Source organism: Rana temporaria, chromosome 1 (genome assembly GCF_905171775.1).
Source record: "Rana temporaria chromosome 1, aRanTem1.1, whole genome shotgun sequence".
Classification (NCBI taxonomy): Eukaryota; Metazoa; Chordata; class Amphibia; order Anura; family Ranidae; genus Rana; species Rana temporaria.
In genome coordinates this window covers 26,847,732-26,865,960 of record NC_053489.1, presented here as the reverse complement: position 1 = coordinate 26,865,960, position 18,229 = coordinate 26,847,732, and the positions used below count along the sequence as shown (strand labels likewise).

Here is an 18,229-nt window from a genome sequence, read left to right as displayed (position 1 = left end):
CTCTGCTCCTTTCCCCATCAGTGTCTATCCCATTTACCATCTACTACTGTTCCCCACCCTTTTCTATGATACAACTTTAGTGGAGGGCTCTTGCACACCTCAAAGATGATGCTCTACTCTCTTCTCTGCTCGCTTCACTGCTGGGGCCTCTTTTTTCACCCCATTCTTTTCTTCTGCCTGTCCACTCTTCCCTTAGTGTGTCTGCTTTCCTCCTCTGTGCAAAATTCACTCAATCCTCCTCGGTGTACTCATTTTCATTTTCCCACCACTTCCGTTCTCATCCTACTGTTACACTCTCTCTGTTTCCATTCTCTACCTTCTTCATCTGAAGTTTCTTCATGCGGTCCTCTTTTTATAGCCGTCTTTACCGCAGGGCAAACTGGGCAGCTGCCCAGGGCCCTGTCACTGTTAGGGGCCCAAAGCAGAGCCGCCCATTATGCCCGCATGCTGCCCGCAAATCGGCGCTGAAAATCATCAGCGGTGTGCAGCCAATGCCAGTGCTGCTTTCTTTTTAGATCGAGTAGCGGCCCTGGCCATGGGTGGGTGGGGCTTTGAATTCCACTGACGCTATGGCCTGCCCCTTGCTATGCGTGCAGTGTTTAGTGACCAGTGTACCTCGGAGGAGCAGGGGAGGAGTGAGACCGTGGAATGGAGAGGAGTGCTGCCTGGTTCCTGCTTTGTCAAGTGAAACTAGGCAGCGGCTAGCAGTGTGTGTGAACTGTGGATAATTGTTTAGATCAGAGGCTGGAGCTGAGCTTGCCAGGACAAGGTAAGATCTTCTTTCTCCTTCCCTGGCTCCCTATCCCCATGCCATGCCATGCCATGTGTAAAATAGAGGAACTTTTTAAAACACTGACCAGACCTGCAGTCCAGGCTGAGTGAGGCCTCAGAGGACACAGCATAATTTACAGCACATGGCATTACTGTCTATATTTAACTGCTTGATGGGCTTATTTTGGGCCTAGCTGGTTCACATGTATGTGTTTTGGCGGCCCACATGTGCGCAGGCACAGCAGCCCATTCATATGAATGGGCCGCCATGCCTGCATTTCCTGCAAAAAAAAGCACATCATGTAATAGGCTGCGCACACGGCACACCTATGCCCATCAAGCAATGAAATACAACACTGTCTGTCGATTCTGCTGTGACTTATCTGCAGTTCCCGCACTGTCAAACTGCATTTTTAGACGTTTAGGTCACGTTTTTAAAAACACAGTGCGTTTGTGTGTGCAAGAACTGCAGGTAAGTAGCATGGTGCAAAAGCCGAATGCATTTCAAGGCAACTATATTTTTAAAATGCTGAATGCACCTTTTTTTCTGCAGGAAACGAAGGCATGGCAGCCCATTCAAATCAATGGGCTGCTGTGCCTGCACAAATGAGGGCCGCCAAAACACATACATGTGAACCAGCCAGGCCCAAAATAAGCTGGAGGGGGGCCCAAAAAAATGTTTGCCCAGGGCCCAAACCATATTAAAGACGGCCCTGCCTCTTTTGTGTTCTCTTCTCCTTCTGCCATACATACTCAATGCCTCTGGTCAACATCTTAGGTCCTTCTCCACTTTGCTGCATTCCCCAGGAGGAGGACCTCTCTTCTCCTTCCCTGATCAGTGTCTATCCCATTTATCATCAACTACTGTGCCCCACCCTTTACTATGATATTACTTTAGTGGAGGATTCTTGTACACATTTGGTTATGCATACCTCAAGGATTATTCTCCACTCTTCTCTCCTGAGTTCTACTCATTTCCTTTTACGAGTGTACTCTCTCCTCTGGTGTGACCCCTTTTCTCCTCCATGCTGTAATGCTCAGTTTTGCTCTCTTCACCACTGGGGTTTCTTTTTTCCCCTTATTCTCCTCTTCTGCCTACCCACTCTCTTAGTGTGTCTGCTCTCCTCCTCTGTGCAAAATTCAACACTTTCCTCCTCAGTGTACTCGCTCTTCTGCTTTGTTCCCATTGTCCCATTAGTCCCACCACTTGTCTCCCCATTCTACAGTCATACTCTCCTTTTCTGTTTCCATTCTCTACAGTCTGTGCCTGATGTTTCTTCATGTGACCCCGTTTTGTGTTCTCTCCACCTTCTGCCCAATACCCTTAATGTCTATGATTAAAGGGGTGGTTCTCCCTAAAAACTACTTTTTCTTATTCCACTGCCCCCCCACATTACAATACGATTAAGGCTCTTATTATTTTTTTCATGCTGTACATACCTTAGTACAGCATATTCACCCGTGCATCCGGGTTGCGAGTCCCGCGGGAGTGGGCGTTCCTAACATGTGTGTGATTGACGTTTTGCCCCCCGTCGCATAAGCCGCGTCACGATTGGCGAAAGGAGCCGAACGGCGATGCGCATGCGCAGTATAGCGCCGACTCGCCGTTCGGCTCCTTTCGCCAACCGTGACGCGGCTTACGCGACGGGGGGAGCTTGTTTTTGGCAAAACGTCAATCACCAGCATGTGAGGAACGCCCACTCCCGCGGGACTCGCAACCCGGATGCACGGGTGAATATGCTGTACTAAGGTATGTACAGCATGAAAAAAATAATAAGAGCCTTAATCGTATTGTAATGTGGGGGGGCAGTGGAATAAGAAAAAGTAGTTTTTAGGGTGAACCACCCCTTTAACCTCTTAGCTCCTTCTCCACATTGTTGTTTTCCCCAGTCGGAGGACCCACTATGCTCTCTGCTCCTACACTCATCAGTGTCTATCCCATTTACCATCAACTACTGTGCCCCACCCTTTACTATGATCAGCTTACATATCCTGCCCCAACAAAAAAAAACATATGTCTTCTGCTTAGCAATGATCAGGAGCTTGTATGACATGTTCCTGATCACATCATAATTGACAGCCAATGATCTGAAAGTCCAGAAAACACCTTTGTTTTTGCCAACTAAATAAATTGAATGTGATCTGATGCACCCAATAATGCCCCTCCATCCCCACATTAACATACCCATAAAAACCTTTAATTTGCCCTGGGACTTTATATGAGCACAACACATACAACCAATAAATACATGGTATACAAGATTACAGGTTTATTAAAGCTGTTCGCAGAGGCGGCTCTTTAATTAGGCAAATTAAGGGGGTCGCCTAAGGCCTCATGCTCACAGGGGTCTCCTGGCTGTCTAATTTTCCTAATGGAGGAAGGGGAGAGCCTAGCACCGGGAAGAATGATGGCACTGCCTGCGGATATGTGGGATTAATCTCCTAATGCAAGGACTCTGCACTAAAAATGTAATACCTTTTCCCATTGTGGGCTTGAGTGGGGCCTCATGTCTAAGTTTTGTCTAAGGCCTCCCAAAGCCTAGAGCCGCCTCTGGCTGTTCAGTTTGACGAAGGAGCTGAAGCGCTCCGAAACATGTTGCCGCCTACCTCGTGATGTCATCACAGCAAGACGTCCTTCCAACCACAGCATTTACGCCAGCCTGCATCCCAGCCTGGCATGACTTCAAGCCACGGCTTCCCTCACTTGTCCACTTGCCTGACAATTACCATCATTCATCCCCCTTTGGAACTATGGACATCTGACTGCCCAGTGCCCACAGCCTGCCAGTCCATCCAGAAAAGATGTTATAGCAACACTCACCTGCACCCCTGTACAGCAGCGGGGACTGCTGACTCATCCATCCATCCCTCCTGAACATGTGCCAAGCCACCAGCCAGATGATCTGGCTGCACCACCCTTGTGAGTGCCTTTCTTTTTAATCATATTTTTATACATTTTATTGTTACACTTAGATGGCAGCGCCTTCTCCTTCAGTTTTCCATTAAAGTTCACAGAGGCTATCAATACCCTCATTGAAAAAGAGCTGCAGCCATATATGAAGTGAACTTCTTCCACGTTGACTTTTATCCCATGTACTGACATTCTAGCTACAATGGGTCCAAGACCCACTCTCTGTTTGCGCTAAGGGATTTTTATCTATTTTACTTATTAATAAATAGATACAAATCTCATTACATAAAAAACTGATATAATAATAGCAAACTGATTTGTAGTTATTTTATATGAATACATTTCATATATAGTTAAAATATTACTGGCCATATACATTCCAGGTATCAATACATGATTAGATTCGAAAATGCATCCGAAACTCGACGCGTTTCGTCAATCAAGTGAACAAAGATTTGGAAAACACATCAGAGTTTTGGGATGCGTTGTTACCTGGAATGTATATGATCAGTAATATTTTACCTATATATGAAATGTATTGATATAGAATAACTACAATTCAGCTTGCTATTATTTTTATTTTATCTTTTTTTTTTTTGATTTGTATCTATTTATCAATAAAGCAGTGATCTTGTATACCATTTATTTATTGGTTGTATGTGTTGTGCCTCATATAAAGCCCCAGGCCAAATAATTTTTTTTTTTTTAAGAATTGTCTTAAAGGGCTGAGAGAGGTAGAAAGGGGATTAAACATTCGTTTTATGGCTAATTTTTTACCAGAGGCAGTCAAACGTGTTTTTAAACGCATTACAAATGCATAGGCAAGAAAAATGAATGTATTTCAATGAGCCCAGTTTGCACTATTGCAGTGCTTTCATGTGCATTTAAAAGTATAGCATGCAACATTTTGTCATGCGTAAATGTACCAAAATGCACGGGAACACACTGCAAACATATGTAAATGCAAATCAGTAAAACAAAAATCATACATAATGCCTAAAAATGCATAATGTGCCACAAACAGTATATAAAAGCATATATATAAATAAATATAAATATATATATATATATATATATATATATATATATATATATGTGTAGCACTGACATTCTTGTATATTGATGTGTGTTTGCATACTTTAATACAACGTCTATGGACATTGCTATGTTTAAGTATTTGGAGCCATCTAGTGACCAAATACTGGTAATGCAGAGAGATGTTTTGTTTAGTATTTTGGTTGCCTTGGAGACGAGGAGAGACCCAAATACTGGTAATGCAGAGAGATGTTTTGTGGAGGATTTTGGTTGCCTTGGAGACGAGGGGAGACAGGAGTGTCAACAAAGCCTTCTGGATGTGGATGCCGAGCTGCTGGGGAGCGAAGGCTGAGCTCGGAGAGCTAGAGGACAGTGGCCGGATTGCAGAGACCGAGAGACACTCATCCGAGCATCAGAGAACCGGATCCATCCAGCGGAGCTGAACAGAGCTGACGGAGAAGCAAGTTGCAGTCACAGGACCCTGAACAAAAGTTACTACCCGGAGCTCCGATCCAGTGGGTGAGCGGGTCACGACCCACAGTTTGCTAAGTTTACACGCAGTTAGACTCATATACAGGCCTCACTGGGATTTATAGTTCCACAGAGGTGCAGAGGAACTGAAACTGAGAAGGCTTGAGGCCTATCTAATTTGACGTTTCAAGCGATTTTAAAATAGTTGTTGCAGTTACACCAGGAGCATTTTCACTTCAATTTGACTCATCAAAACTGTGGATTACAAATCACTTTAGCTAGCGAAGAAAAGAAGATCCAAGACCAAGTACTTTAAGTGAGATCTCACGCATAGCTAATAAAGTAGGGGGAGCTCCCAGGTATAAAATGTTTATGTATACTGTTTTCAAATAGCTTATGTTTAAATCAATTGTGCTGTCGTCTTATGTTGGGATGACAGCACAATTACTGTAATCACTTCTTTGCATATTTCACAGTAAAATATATCTCTGGTTAAGTATCCAGTTGTTGTGGCGTACTGTTTTTCTCACTCCAAGTGCAGTCAGTGGATCCTGGGGTTATAATACAGGTATTTTGTTTTTGTACTTTATATGTTTATTTGTTTTTTTCTTTTCTTTACATAAAACAGCATATGGAAAGGCACAGGGCAAATACTCTGCCAAAAACAAACATGAATACAATCCTCTTGACAAAAAAAATACATACATATTCGCTCTGGACCCTCCCATAAACTCCCTCACTAAATCTTCCCACTCTAACCCTTTTCTTAGTCATCACTCTCTCTCACAGAGAGACAAGTGATGCATCTGCCCTTTCCCAGCTCCCCCCCCCCCCTCAAAAGACGAGAGAAAAAAAAAAAAAAAGATAAAAGAGGGGGAGAGAGAAGGGGAACCCCATCCTCTCCCTCCCTTAAACCACAATTCATAACAGGAAAGTCGGTTTATCCTTCATATTATATTTTACATTATAATTCCCTGCGCGTATCCGATTCTTCATTTATCAGGTTCAGTCATTAATCTTTTCCCCTCATCTGAATTTTTAAACAAATTCCAGCTCTTCCACGTTTCTTTGTATAGTTTATTTTTACCCTTAGCTGAGAGAACTAGGTCTTCCATAGCTTCTATATCTCTAACTCTATTTATCCACTCTAAAACTGTTGGTGACGTAGTATCCCTCCACCGTAAGGGTATACCTGCTTTAGCTGCATTCACCAAATGGCACAGTACTGAGTTCCGATAAGTCTGAACTGGGATCTCAGATAGGTGAAGTAGGAAAAAAGCGGGATCATTGGGTATTTTTAACTCAGAAATTTTTTGCAAGATTCTCATAATTGACAACCAATAAACTCTTATTTTTTTACAAAACCAAAATATATGAATCAATGTCCCGCTTTCTTCTCCACATCTCCAACATCTGTCAGAATTTTCATTGCAGAATTTTTTGAGTCGTACTGGAGTATGGTACCACTGCATCAAGATTTTATAGTTTAATTCTTGAATTCGTGTACAGATTGAAGAGTTTAGAGTCAAAAAGATAATCTGTTTACGTTGTAATGCAGAGAAGGTCCTATCTAGATCCTTCTCCCATTTGTTAAGGCCTGGTATCTCCTGATCCTCCCTAAATGTATTTAATAGTCCATACATTTTAGAGATCCCTCGGGCTAGTGGTTCTAAATCATTACAGTACGACTCAAAGATTGTTAACTGACGATGAAAATTACTTCCCGGACCTAATGATCTAAAAAAATTACTTTATTGCAACGCCTGCCAGATATTGACTTCAAAAGGACCTCCTATTTGTATTAATGTTTTAATCGATGGCCAGTTTTCTGATATAATAAAATGTGAGGCCTGATATACTCCTTTCTCTATTAATAACCGGAAAGATCCTCTTTCATTACCCAGACTAAAACTTGGGTTCCCCAATATGGGAAACAAAGGTGATCGCACTGTGGAAAAATTCCCGTTTTGGCATATACGTGCAGTAATTTTTAGTGTTGTGCCAATTATAGGGTAATTTTTAAGAGGAGCCGGTAATACTGTATAGCACCAATGTGCTCTACCTAAAGGAACTGTACTCAGCTGTTGTTCTATGTCAACCCACCTCTTAGATCTAACATGTTTACACCAGTCCACTAATCTAGATAGATGTACTGCATAATAATACTTAAATATATCTGGGACCCCCATTCCACCAAGATTCGTAGGCATAGTCAACAGATCTCTTTTAATCCTAGGACGTTTCCCGGCCCAGATAAAATTCATAAATAAACTACGTATCTGACGCAAAAAAGTCACTGGAATCTTAATTGGTAGCGCCTGAAGTAAATACAGAATTTTCGGAAGAACGGACATTTTGATTATACTAATGCGGCCAAACCAAGAATGGGAACCAAGTCGCCATTTGTCAAGTAGGGCTCGTAATAGATTATACATTGTTAAAAAAATAATTTTAAAAATGTCCTTTTCTTTTGATGGAATATTTGTGCCCAAGTATCTAAGCATTGGACTCCATTTAAAACAAAAATTCGCCCGAATGGAATCCCGGGAAAGAGGGGATAGTGACATGCTCATGGCCTCTGATTTAGTCTGATTTATGTTTAAATTAGAGAGAGTGCCATATTTCTCAATCTCACTCAGCAAAGTAGGGAGAGAAATATGAGGCTCGGTTACTGAAAAAAGCATATCATCCGCATAAGCAGAAACCTTGTGGATTCCTTCCCCAACCCTAATTCCCCGTATATCCGGATTCAGGCGAATTCTGTTCAGCAATGGTTCCAAAGAGAGAACGAAGAGAAGGGGTGAGAGGGGGCAGCTCTGGCGAGTACCATTCGAGATGCTGAAGGGTTCAGAAAGGACCCCATTTGCCTTTACAACTGCTTGAGGGTTTGTATAAACACTTTTAATCCAGCTAATCATTCGTTCTCCCATTCCTATTTGTTTCAGCACCTCAAATAAGAACCGCCAGTCTACCCTATCAAACGCCTTCTCCGCGTCTGTATTTAAAAATACACACGGTATTTTTTTATCATTTACCTGATTAATCAAATTAAGAACTTTTGTTGTATTATCTCTACCTTCTCTCGTGGGGACGAACCCTACTTGGTCTAAATCTATTATTTGGGGGATCCATGATTGTATTCTGGTTGCTAATATTTTCGTAAATATTTTTAAATCTGTGTTCAGTAACGAGTTGGGTCTGTAACCTCCACAATCCGCCGGGTCCTTCCCCTCTTTTGGAATTAACGTAATATGTGTTCTCAGGGTATCCATAGGGAATGTGGAAGTCAGACCCACCGCATTAAAGACTTTTGTCATTTGTTTACTTAGCAACTCAGAAAATTCTCTGTAGTAACTTATAGTAAAGCCATCCGGACCAGGAGATTTTCCAGATTTGAATGATTTTAATACTTCAGTCACTTCTTTTACCGTAATAGGAGTGTCCAGACTATAACGGGCTGGTGAGGGTAATCTCGTCATACCTGTCGAGGTTAGATATTCTGCTATCCTGGACTGAGGGGAAGTAGCGTGAGGCAAGTTATACAAAGTAGCATAATACTTCCCGAATGTCTGGGCAATATCTTTAGGTATCTGTTTTAAATGTCCCTCTTTATCTTTTATTTGTGATATATAAGTTGACCTATTCTTTTCTTTAATTTTCCCTGCTAACAATCTGCCACATTTATCTCCTATTTCATAATCTATTTGTTTCCCTCGTTGGATTAGGGCTTTTGCTTTAAACCGTAAGATCTCCGACAGTTGTCTTCTCAGATGTCCCAGCTCCCTACCTACTGATGCTGTCTGTATCTTTTTATGCTGTGTTTCTAAGGTCTGGATCTCATCTAATAATTCTTTGGTCAGGTATTTTGTATTGTCTTACATTGTATTGCATTGCATCACAGCCAGGGCCAGATTAAGAACATCATGGGCCTGGTGCTGAGGATTTTGGTGGGGCCTTTTAGGCTGCATTCACACCTCCGCGACAAGTAACGCCGCGTACGCGGCGTATTTTGCCGCGAATAGTGTAACTTTTTTTTTACAAATCCTTCCTATTGCTTTGTATGGCCGAACGCCAATGCTGCCTGAAAAAAAGGGTCCGGGACTTTTTTTCATGCCGCAGGTGTACGGCGTCTATGAGATGTGAACCATCTCATAGACAGCAATGGGAATTCTCCCCTCCAGCGGCACGAGCGGCCGGCGTCGGGCGTTTTGTCGTGGAGGTGTGAATGGGGTGTAATAAATAATAAATAAATGCGTGGGAATGACATGAACGCAGCCCAGCCAAGGCAAGTGACCAAAGGCACAGAACCCAGAAGGAAGACCGGGTGAAGATGGAAGTGTCCAGGCCCCGCCTGATTCATCGCAGCACTGGAGGGCTCAGTCTGAAAATTGAAGTGTACACTAATGTGGTAATATGCTGTGCATACTTGTACGTTGTGGCATAACCTACCCCAGGGCCTCTAAAAAGTAGTAATGTCAGGAAAGTTTACTACCGCTTTATTATCACAGGATCCCAGGAGCCTCTCATGGGGCCCCCTACTGACCCAGTGGTCCTTGGGCAGTGCCTAAGTGCACAGTTGCCAACATTTAAAAAATATTTTCAGGGCCACTTTTTTATATAAGTGCTATATTTAGAGTAGCTGAGATCCCCGATGTTCCTCTATATACATCATAGTAGTAATCACAAAATTAAATGAGTACTAATAATGGGGCAGAACAAATATGAGAACTGAGATTTCCTTTAGTTGAACTAACAAAAGTGTGCCCATTCTAGAGCTGGTAACATTGAGGATATTCAGTATAATTTTAAAGAACTGTTTTTGTGGGTAAGCGACATAGGGGAGGAGTATGGACGGTATATAGGTGGGAAGTATGTGCAGGTGAGGGAGAGGAATGTGGAGGGTCTAACAGTGGGCACTATGTAGAGGAGAGGAGTACAAAGGGTATGGAAAAAAGCACTATGTACAGGAGAGGAGTGTAAAGGGTATGACAATGGGCAGTATGTACAGGAAGAGTGAGGGGGTATGACAGAGGGTAGTACGTACCAGAGAGAAGTGTGGAGGGTATGATGGGGCAGTATGTACAGGAGAGGAGTGTGGAGGGTATGACAGTGGGCAGTATGTACAGGAGAGGAATGTAGACGGTATGATAGTGGGCTCTATGTATAGGAGAGGAGTGTGGAGGGTATGACAGTGAACACTATGTATAGGAGAGGAGTGTGGAGGGTATGACAGTGGGCACTATGTATAGGAGAGGAGTGTGGAGGGTATGACAGTGAGCAGTATGTACAGGAGAGGAGTGTGGAGGGTGCGACAGTGGGCACTAAGTACAGGAGAGGAGTGTGGAGGGTATGACAGTGGGCACTATGTATAGGAGAGGAGTGTGGAGGGTATGACAGCAGGCACTATGTACAGGAGAGGAGTGTGAAGGGTATGACAGTGGGCGCTATGTATAGGAGAGGAGTGTGGAGGGTATGACAGTGAGCAGTATGTACAGGAGAGGAGTGTGGAGGGTGCGACAGTGGGCACTAAGTACAGGAGAGGAGTGTGGAGGGTATGACAGTGGGCACTATGTATAGGAGAGGAGTGTGGAGGGTATGACAGCAGGCACTATGTACAGGAGAGGAGTGTGAAGGGTATGACAGTGGGCGCTATGTATAGGAGAGAAGTGTGGAGAGTATGACAGTGGGCACTATGTACAGGAGAGGAGTGTGGAGAGTATGACAGTGAGCACTATGTACAGAAGTGGAAGGATATTTAGGGACTGAGTAGTGGTTAAGCGGGTCATACATGGATTGAAATTACGCCAATTATGCAGAGACCAGCCACAGTCAATCTATGTATGGGCTAGCTGGTTTTACACAAGTCAATCTATTAATCAACTTGAGTACAACTAGCCTGTTTTTTTTTTTTCTTAAAACAATCAGTGCTGCCAGCTAAAGTTAGCAACACTGATCATTGTACGCACTGGCAGAACACAATAACACTGCAGGAGTGATTCCTCCATCCACAGGTCAGCAGGTGAGAGGGTGTGTGGGGACAGGCTGGGGAGAGATACTAGCCAGTGGCTGGGTAGGCACTGGTAGTATCAGAGCCAGATACACACAGGTTACATACGCCACGATTGTTAGAGCGAGAACAATAATTCTAGTACTAGACCTCCTCTGTAACTCTAAACATGTAACCTAAAAAAATGTAAAGCATCGCTTAGGATACCAAAAAAAATTGTGCTAACTTAACTAACTAACTGTTTTTTTAATGAATGAAACATTTTTTTCCAAAAAAACATGCTTGAAAAATTGCTGCGCAAATACCGTGCTAGAGCTGCACAATTAATCGTTAAAAAAATCGTGATCTCGATTCAACCCCCCTGACGATCTTCAATGCAGAGTTTGCTGATTCTTTCTTATAACAAGTGGAGAGACTTTCAGCTGTCAAAAGAAAATATCTGGGCAATCTGCCAAGTTTTTAACAGGAAACATTGTAACTGACACTTCCTTCTTAGATCAAAGGGATACACTTCTGTGTGTAAAGAACAAATCTGGGCAGTCTGCGAAGTTTGTAAACAAAATGAAACATTGTAACTAACTAACATTGTAACTAAATTTAACCACTTAAAGTCCAACACTTGTTTCTTAAAGCGGTGGTTCACCCATAAAAACGACTTCCCCCTATTACACTGCCCCCCCGCATTACAATACGAATATGCCATTAATTTTTTTTTGGCTGCTGTACATACCTGGGTACAGCTATTCACCCGTGTCCTCCGGGTTGCGAGTCCCGCGGGAGTGGGCGTTCCTACCATGGCGGTGATTGACGTTTTGACTAAAAAATGAGCTCCCCCCCGACGCGTAAGCCGCGTCACGACTGGCGAAAGGAGCCGAACTGCGATGCGCAGGCGCAGTATAGCGCCGACTCGCCGTTCGGCTCCTTCCGCCAATCGTGACGCTGCTTACGCGACGGGGGGAGCTCGTTTTTTAGTCAAAACGTCAATCACCGCCATGGTAGGAACGCCCACTCCCGCGGGACTCACAACCCGGAGGACACGGGTGAATAGCTGTACCCAGGTATGTACAGCAGCCAAAAAAATTTTTATGGCATATTCGTATTGTAATGCGGGGGGGCAGTGTAATAGGGGGAAGTCGTTTTTATGGGTGAACCACCGCTTTAAGTTAGAAAGCAATATTATTTGCTAGAAAATTACTTGGAACTGCCAAACATTATATATATTTTAGCAGAGACTCTAGGGAATACAATGGCTATTGCTGCAATATTTTATGCCACACTGCATTTTCCCACTTCAATGAATAATAAAAACCATAAAAACAAAACAGTGAAGTTAGCCCATTTTTTTTTTTTTTTGTTTTAATGTGAAAGATGATGTTACGCCGCAACAATCGTGAGAGAATCGTGATCTATCTTCTAAGCAAAAAAAATGCAATTCTCATTTTAGCCAGAATCGTGCAGCTCTGTACCCTGCAACATAAAAAGTGCAAAGACCACCATAGAGTAATTTTCTAGCAAAAAACAAATGATGATTTTTACATGTAGTAAAGAAGTGTCAGAATTGGCCTGGGTGGCAAGGGGTTAATTACCATGAGTTATATAAAAATAATTATTATAAGCACTGTGATCCTATCAGTCTGCTGCAGTGTGTCAGCTTGTATTTATATTGGCCGCTCTGAATGTAGCTTCTGACAGGCTGTGCAAGCAGGCCCGTATCTCCGGAACCATAAATGATAGCCGTCCCATATTTTAACCAGTTGTGGGGTAGCTCTTCCCATGCCTACCCCCAAATGTGGGGTTTCTGTGACCTCTGGTCATCGAGCTACAACCCCCCAAATTCGATCTTAAAAAAAAAAAAATCTTAAAAAAAAAAAAATTTTTTTTTTTTTTTTTTTTTTTTGGGCAAATGGGCCTATCTTGAGAAAGGGGCCTGGAGCTGCAGCTCCATCAGCCCCATTGTTAATCCGGCCCTGATCACAGCTGTGCCAAGGGGATTGAGCCAAGTTAGTGGGGTTTATTGGTAGAGTGCAGGCCCAAATTAAACCAGCAGCTCCTTCGGGGGTCAGTGCTACATATATATAACTGCACACTGGACAAGGGGATTTCGGTACAGAGAAGCCCTAACTATAAAAAAGCAACAAAAAAAAAATTTACCTTAAAGAATTCAAGTCCCGCTCCCCCCCCCCCCCCCCTTTAATGTGTCATCTGTGTATCAACATGGAGTTTCTACAAAATTGTAGACGTTACCTGAACACTTCCGTCCCCCACCCTGCAACGGCTGTGAAGAGGCGGGGCCCAATATCTCTGGCGGGGTTGATCGCATATCCGGAGTTCATGCCCATAGACATTCCAATAACAGTGACCAGGAGCCCGATCACCACGGCCTGCGTGCCTCCGAGGGCCGGGCTGTTCTTCTTATCATTTATGGCCAAGATACATAGCAAAAGCGCAGCTGTTCCCACCACCTGCAATGACATGTTACATTATGACCTTCTGTGAACTGTTACTGTGACATTATGGCGGACACTTCGGACAATTTTGACACATTTTTGGGACAATTGTCATTTTCACAGCAAAAAATGCATTAAAAATGCATTGTTTACTGTGAAAATTACAATTGCAGTTTGGGAGTTAACCACAAGAGGGCGCTGAAGGGGTTAAGTGTGACCTCATCTGTGTTTTTAACTGTAGGGGGGTGTGGCTGTAGGTGTGACATCATTGATTGTGGTTCCCTATATTAGGGAACACACGATCGATGACGGCGCCACAGTGAAGAACGGGGAAGCTGTGTTTACACACAGCTCTCCCCGTTCTTCAGCTCCGGGGACTGATCGTAGGACTCCAGCGGCGATCGGGTCCGCAGGTGCCGCGGTCATGGAGCTTCGGACCGGGTCGCGGGCGCGCGCCCACGACCCACAGCTGCCCAATTAAAGAGGACGTACCTGTGCCCAGCCGTGCCATTCTGCCAACGTATATGTGAAGGAGGCGGTCCTTAAGTGGTTAAACTATGTCGTTTTTCGTGTTGTAAAAAATGATCGTGTGTGGGCTAAAACGACGAAAAAAAACCTGCGCATGCTCAGAAGCAAGTTATGAGACGGGAGCGATCGTTCTGGTAAAACTACCGTTCATAATGGAGTAAGCACATTCATCACGCTGTAACAGACAGAAAATCGCAAATTGTCTTTTACTAACACGGAATCAGCTAAAGCAGCCCCAAGGCGAATGGAACTTCCCCTTTATAGTGCCGTCGTACGTGTTGTAAGTCACCGCGCTTTGCTAGAGCATTTTTTAAAAACGATGGTGTGTAGGCAACATCGTTTTAATGATGAAGTTGGGAAAACTTTGTTTTTTAGACATGCTGAAAAATGATCGTGTGTACGCGGCATAAGTATTGGTAAGCTGCAATATAAGAAATGTTTGCTTTTGGGTTTAATATTTTTTATAAGGAGGATGTGCTGGTGTAACAATAGCGGGTCTATTAACATCTAGTAACATCTACAAAGTGTAAAACTTGATTAGTTAAATCATCTGTTTACCAGACCGAGTATAGATTTGTATAGTATATACAGCATAGGCAGTAATACATAACTAACTTGAAATAATATTACCTTTGTACCAGTTTTCTTGCTGAGGTGTTGGTTTACGTTTCTATTTTATTGTAGCATCATAAGACTTGGTATTTATAGAGTGCTGTTATCTCTTCCTGCATAATGAACTATAGGATCGATTTGGCTGATTCCCTGTTAGATGTATGTACAATGCGAATATATATATATATATATATATATATATATATATATATATATATATATATATATATATATATATATATATATAAATATATATATATATACATATATAAATATATATATATATACACACAGTATCTCACAAAAGTGAGTACACCCCTCACACTTTTGTAAATATTTTCTTCTATCTTTTCATGTGACAACACTGAAGAAATGACACTTTGCTACAATGTTGTGTAGTGAGTGTACAGCTTGTATAACGGTGTAAATTTGCTGTTCCCTCAAAATAACTCAACACACAGCCATGTCTAAACCGCCAACAGTTAGTGTGTCACGGTGCTACTAGTGTGAGCCCACAGGCGAGCAGGTGACACGGGATCCCCCAGGGCGTGGAATCTAAGGGCCAGCCGGTATTCTGCCAGGGACCCCCTCACAAGGGTTTGGGCTTAGCTGCATGCTGACCCCAGATCACGACCCCCAGGTTCACCCTGCTCGCAAGGAGAGTACCAAAAGACACTGGGGTAGATTCACATACCTTTTGCGGCGGAGTATCTCCAGATACACCGCCGTAATTTGAAATCCGCGCCCGCGTAGCGTTACGCCGATTCTCAAAGGCAGTTACGCTGAAAAAATAGGCTTCCTCCACCGACGTAACTTGATTGCGGCGGCGTAGAATTGTGTGCAATATAACTTTGGCCGCTAGGGGCGCTTCCGTTGTTGTCGGCGTTGAATATGCTAATTTCCTAAATACGCCGATTCACAAACGTACCTGCGCCCGGCGGTAGTTTTTTACGTAGTTTGCGTAAAGGCTTTTTCTGCGTAAGGCTGCTCCTGCTTTTAGGAGGCGCAGCCAATGTTAAGTATAGACGTCGTTCCCGCTTCGAAATTTGAATTATTTACGTAGTTTGCGTAAGTCGTTTGCGAATAGGGCTGGACGTATTTTACGTTCACGTCAAAATCAATACGCCGTACTTGGAAGCAATGCACACTGGGATATGTACACGGACGGCGCAAATGCGCCGTTTGTAAATCACGTCAATCACGTCAGGTCATCACATATTACCATAAAACCCGCCCCCCCTTCCCCATTTGAATTACGCGCGCTTACGCCGGCCCCATTTACGCTACGCCGCCGCGACTTACGGAGCAAGTGCTTTGTGAATACTGCACTTGCTCCTGTAAGTTGCGGAGGCGTAGCGTAAATACACTACGCTGCGCTGCCGTAAATTATAGCGTAGCTACCTGAATCTACCCCACTGTCAGACACAGATGGATGGATGGATGAAGCAAAGGAGAGCCGGATAGCGAGCCAAGGTCAGGGCGGGCAGCAGCCAACGTAATCAGGAGAACTAGCGGAGTTAGTACACAAGAGATCAGTTCACGAGAAGTTAGGTTAAGCAGGTTACACCAAGGGCACTCAGAAACAAGTGTTGCTCAAGCAAGTGGAATTTAAATAGAGAAGCAAATGGGAGGCTGGACAGAAAGTAGCAGGAAGGAAGGATATAAAAGGCAACAGGTGAAGCCGGCGACACCCATAGATGCTGAGTGCAGCAAGGGTGGAACCACAGGAACCAGCCAACCTACAGCAGTAAAAGGTAAGACACAGATCAGCACCGCAGCTGATCAGTGACATAGTGCAGTGCTTTACAATCTAAGGTGAGACAGTACAGTTACAATACAATAAAATACAAGAGGTTTAAGAGGAACCTGCTCATAAGAGCTTACAATTTAACAGGGTGGGGCAAGTGATACAAAGGATAACGGTGGGGGATGAGCTGATGGAGGAATTAAAAGTTCAGTTAGTTGGAGGCATAATAGGCTTCACTGAGGAGATGAGTTTAGAGGGATCACCTAAAGGTGTCCAGAGTAGGAGATATCAAGACAGATTGAGGTACAGAGTTTCAGAAGATGGGAGAGCCTCTGAAGAAGTCCTGGAGATGAACATGGGGAGGAGGAGACAAGAGAGCTAGGGAGCAGGAGGTCTTGGGAGGAGTGGAGAGGAACGGTTAGGGTGATATTTGGAGACAAATATTGATGGTGTAGCTCAGAGCAGAGTTGTGAATTTCTTTGTATGATGTAGCATTAAAAGTCTCATTCAATGGAAACATCTGAACTCAACCGTTTGGAGGTCATATAGTAATATATTTGAATCTTTGAATTTTAATTAGAGTTATACAAGCCAAGAAAAAAGGTTCCCCCACCTTCACTCCCTAGCCTCCTGCAAAATAAAGGTGGGTCCTCCCAAGGAATGGTTTTAAGGGTCGATTGGGTTGCTTCCCTGATTACATCACTGTCTACAATAGACTGCACATGCATAACAAGATCAATCATGTGTAGCGCCTGTGTACTTATCAGTACAGGTGCTATCGTTAAATTTAGTGGGATGAGAGATTTACTTGCTCTCATCCATGTTGATTTATTCAAATTTGTCTGTCACCAACCCTGAACTGTTCTGTGGGTCATTCTGTGTTCGGAGATGCTGTTTCATCTCTGGATGACAGGTGGCGCCAGAGGGGTCCAGGCGGAGCCACTTCTTCCCAGCAGCCAATTAGAGGAGTTTTCCCTTGCAGAGCATGCTGGGGAGGGGTATTTCTGTGGCGGAGGCCATTACTCTGGGTTCTTCGCTGGTTCCTGGTTCCAGGTGTGGCACCCACCTTTAGGGTGTGCGCACATCACAGGCCCCGGCGATATGGCCTACCAGGCCGGGGCGCACGTGCTACGTGGAGTTCCTGACTCTGGGCTCTCATGGCCCAGAGCAACTGATGCTGCAAAGGGACCCCAGTGATTGACTGGGTTCCCCACCCCTCCTCAAGAAGATCCCAAGCGAGTTGTGCTGTTCGATGGGGAGTCGGTCTGAGGTGAACCCGGAGGCAGGTGATCCAACAGGGCGCAGACGAACCATTGGGGATCTGGGTGGCCGGACACTGACAGGTTGTATGCTGCAAACTGTCAGTCGGTGACTCAAGGACACAAGTTCTATCTGAGGGAGATTTAGACTAATCATTGACGGGGAGGATTCGCTCTACCAATCACACTCTTCATTCACCAGGCCTGTGGCAGAGGTCCTTTCCAATCCTAAAGTTCAATAGATCTGGGTCTGTGGCAGAGACCTATTCCTCCCTTAAAGGCTATAAGTGACGCTCTGGCTGCCAGGCCTGTGAGAGGGGTCTGTCCAGGGGCACTTTACCTACTCTGGCTGGAGTGGCGACGCGACAGGTGAAATTATTTGGAGGCAGGACTGCTTCTTCTATCCATGGCCTGAATCTGCGAAGTTTATTCTCTTTTCAC

The 18,229-nt window shown here is 43.9% G+C and overlaps 1 protein-coding gene across 1 annotated transcript in view; it reads right to left on the bottom strand.

Annotated features, from left to right (window-relative positions):
- LOC120925871 (aquaporin-7-like) overlaps positions 1-18,229 on the bottom strand; it is a 75,912-nt gene that overhangs the window by 3,336 nt on the left and 54,347 nt on the right. Inside the window, exon 5 of the mRNA XM_040336052.1 lies at positions 13,440-13,657. Coding sequence (XP_040191986.1) covers positions 13,440-13,657 — 218 coding nt within the window. The remainder of the gene's footprint in view (positions 1-13,439; positions 13,658-18,229) is intronic.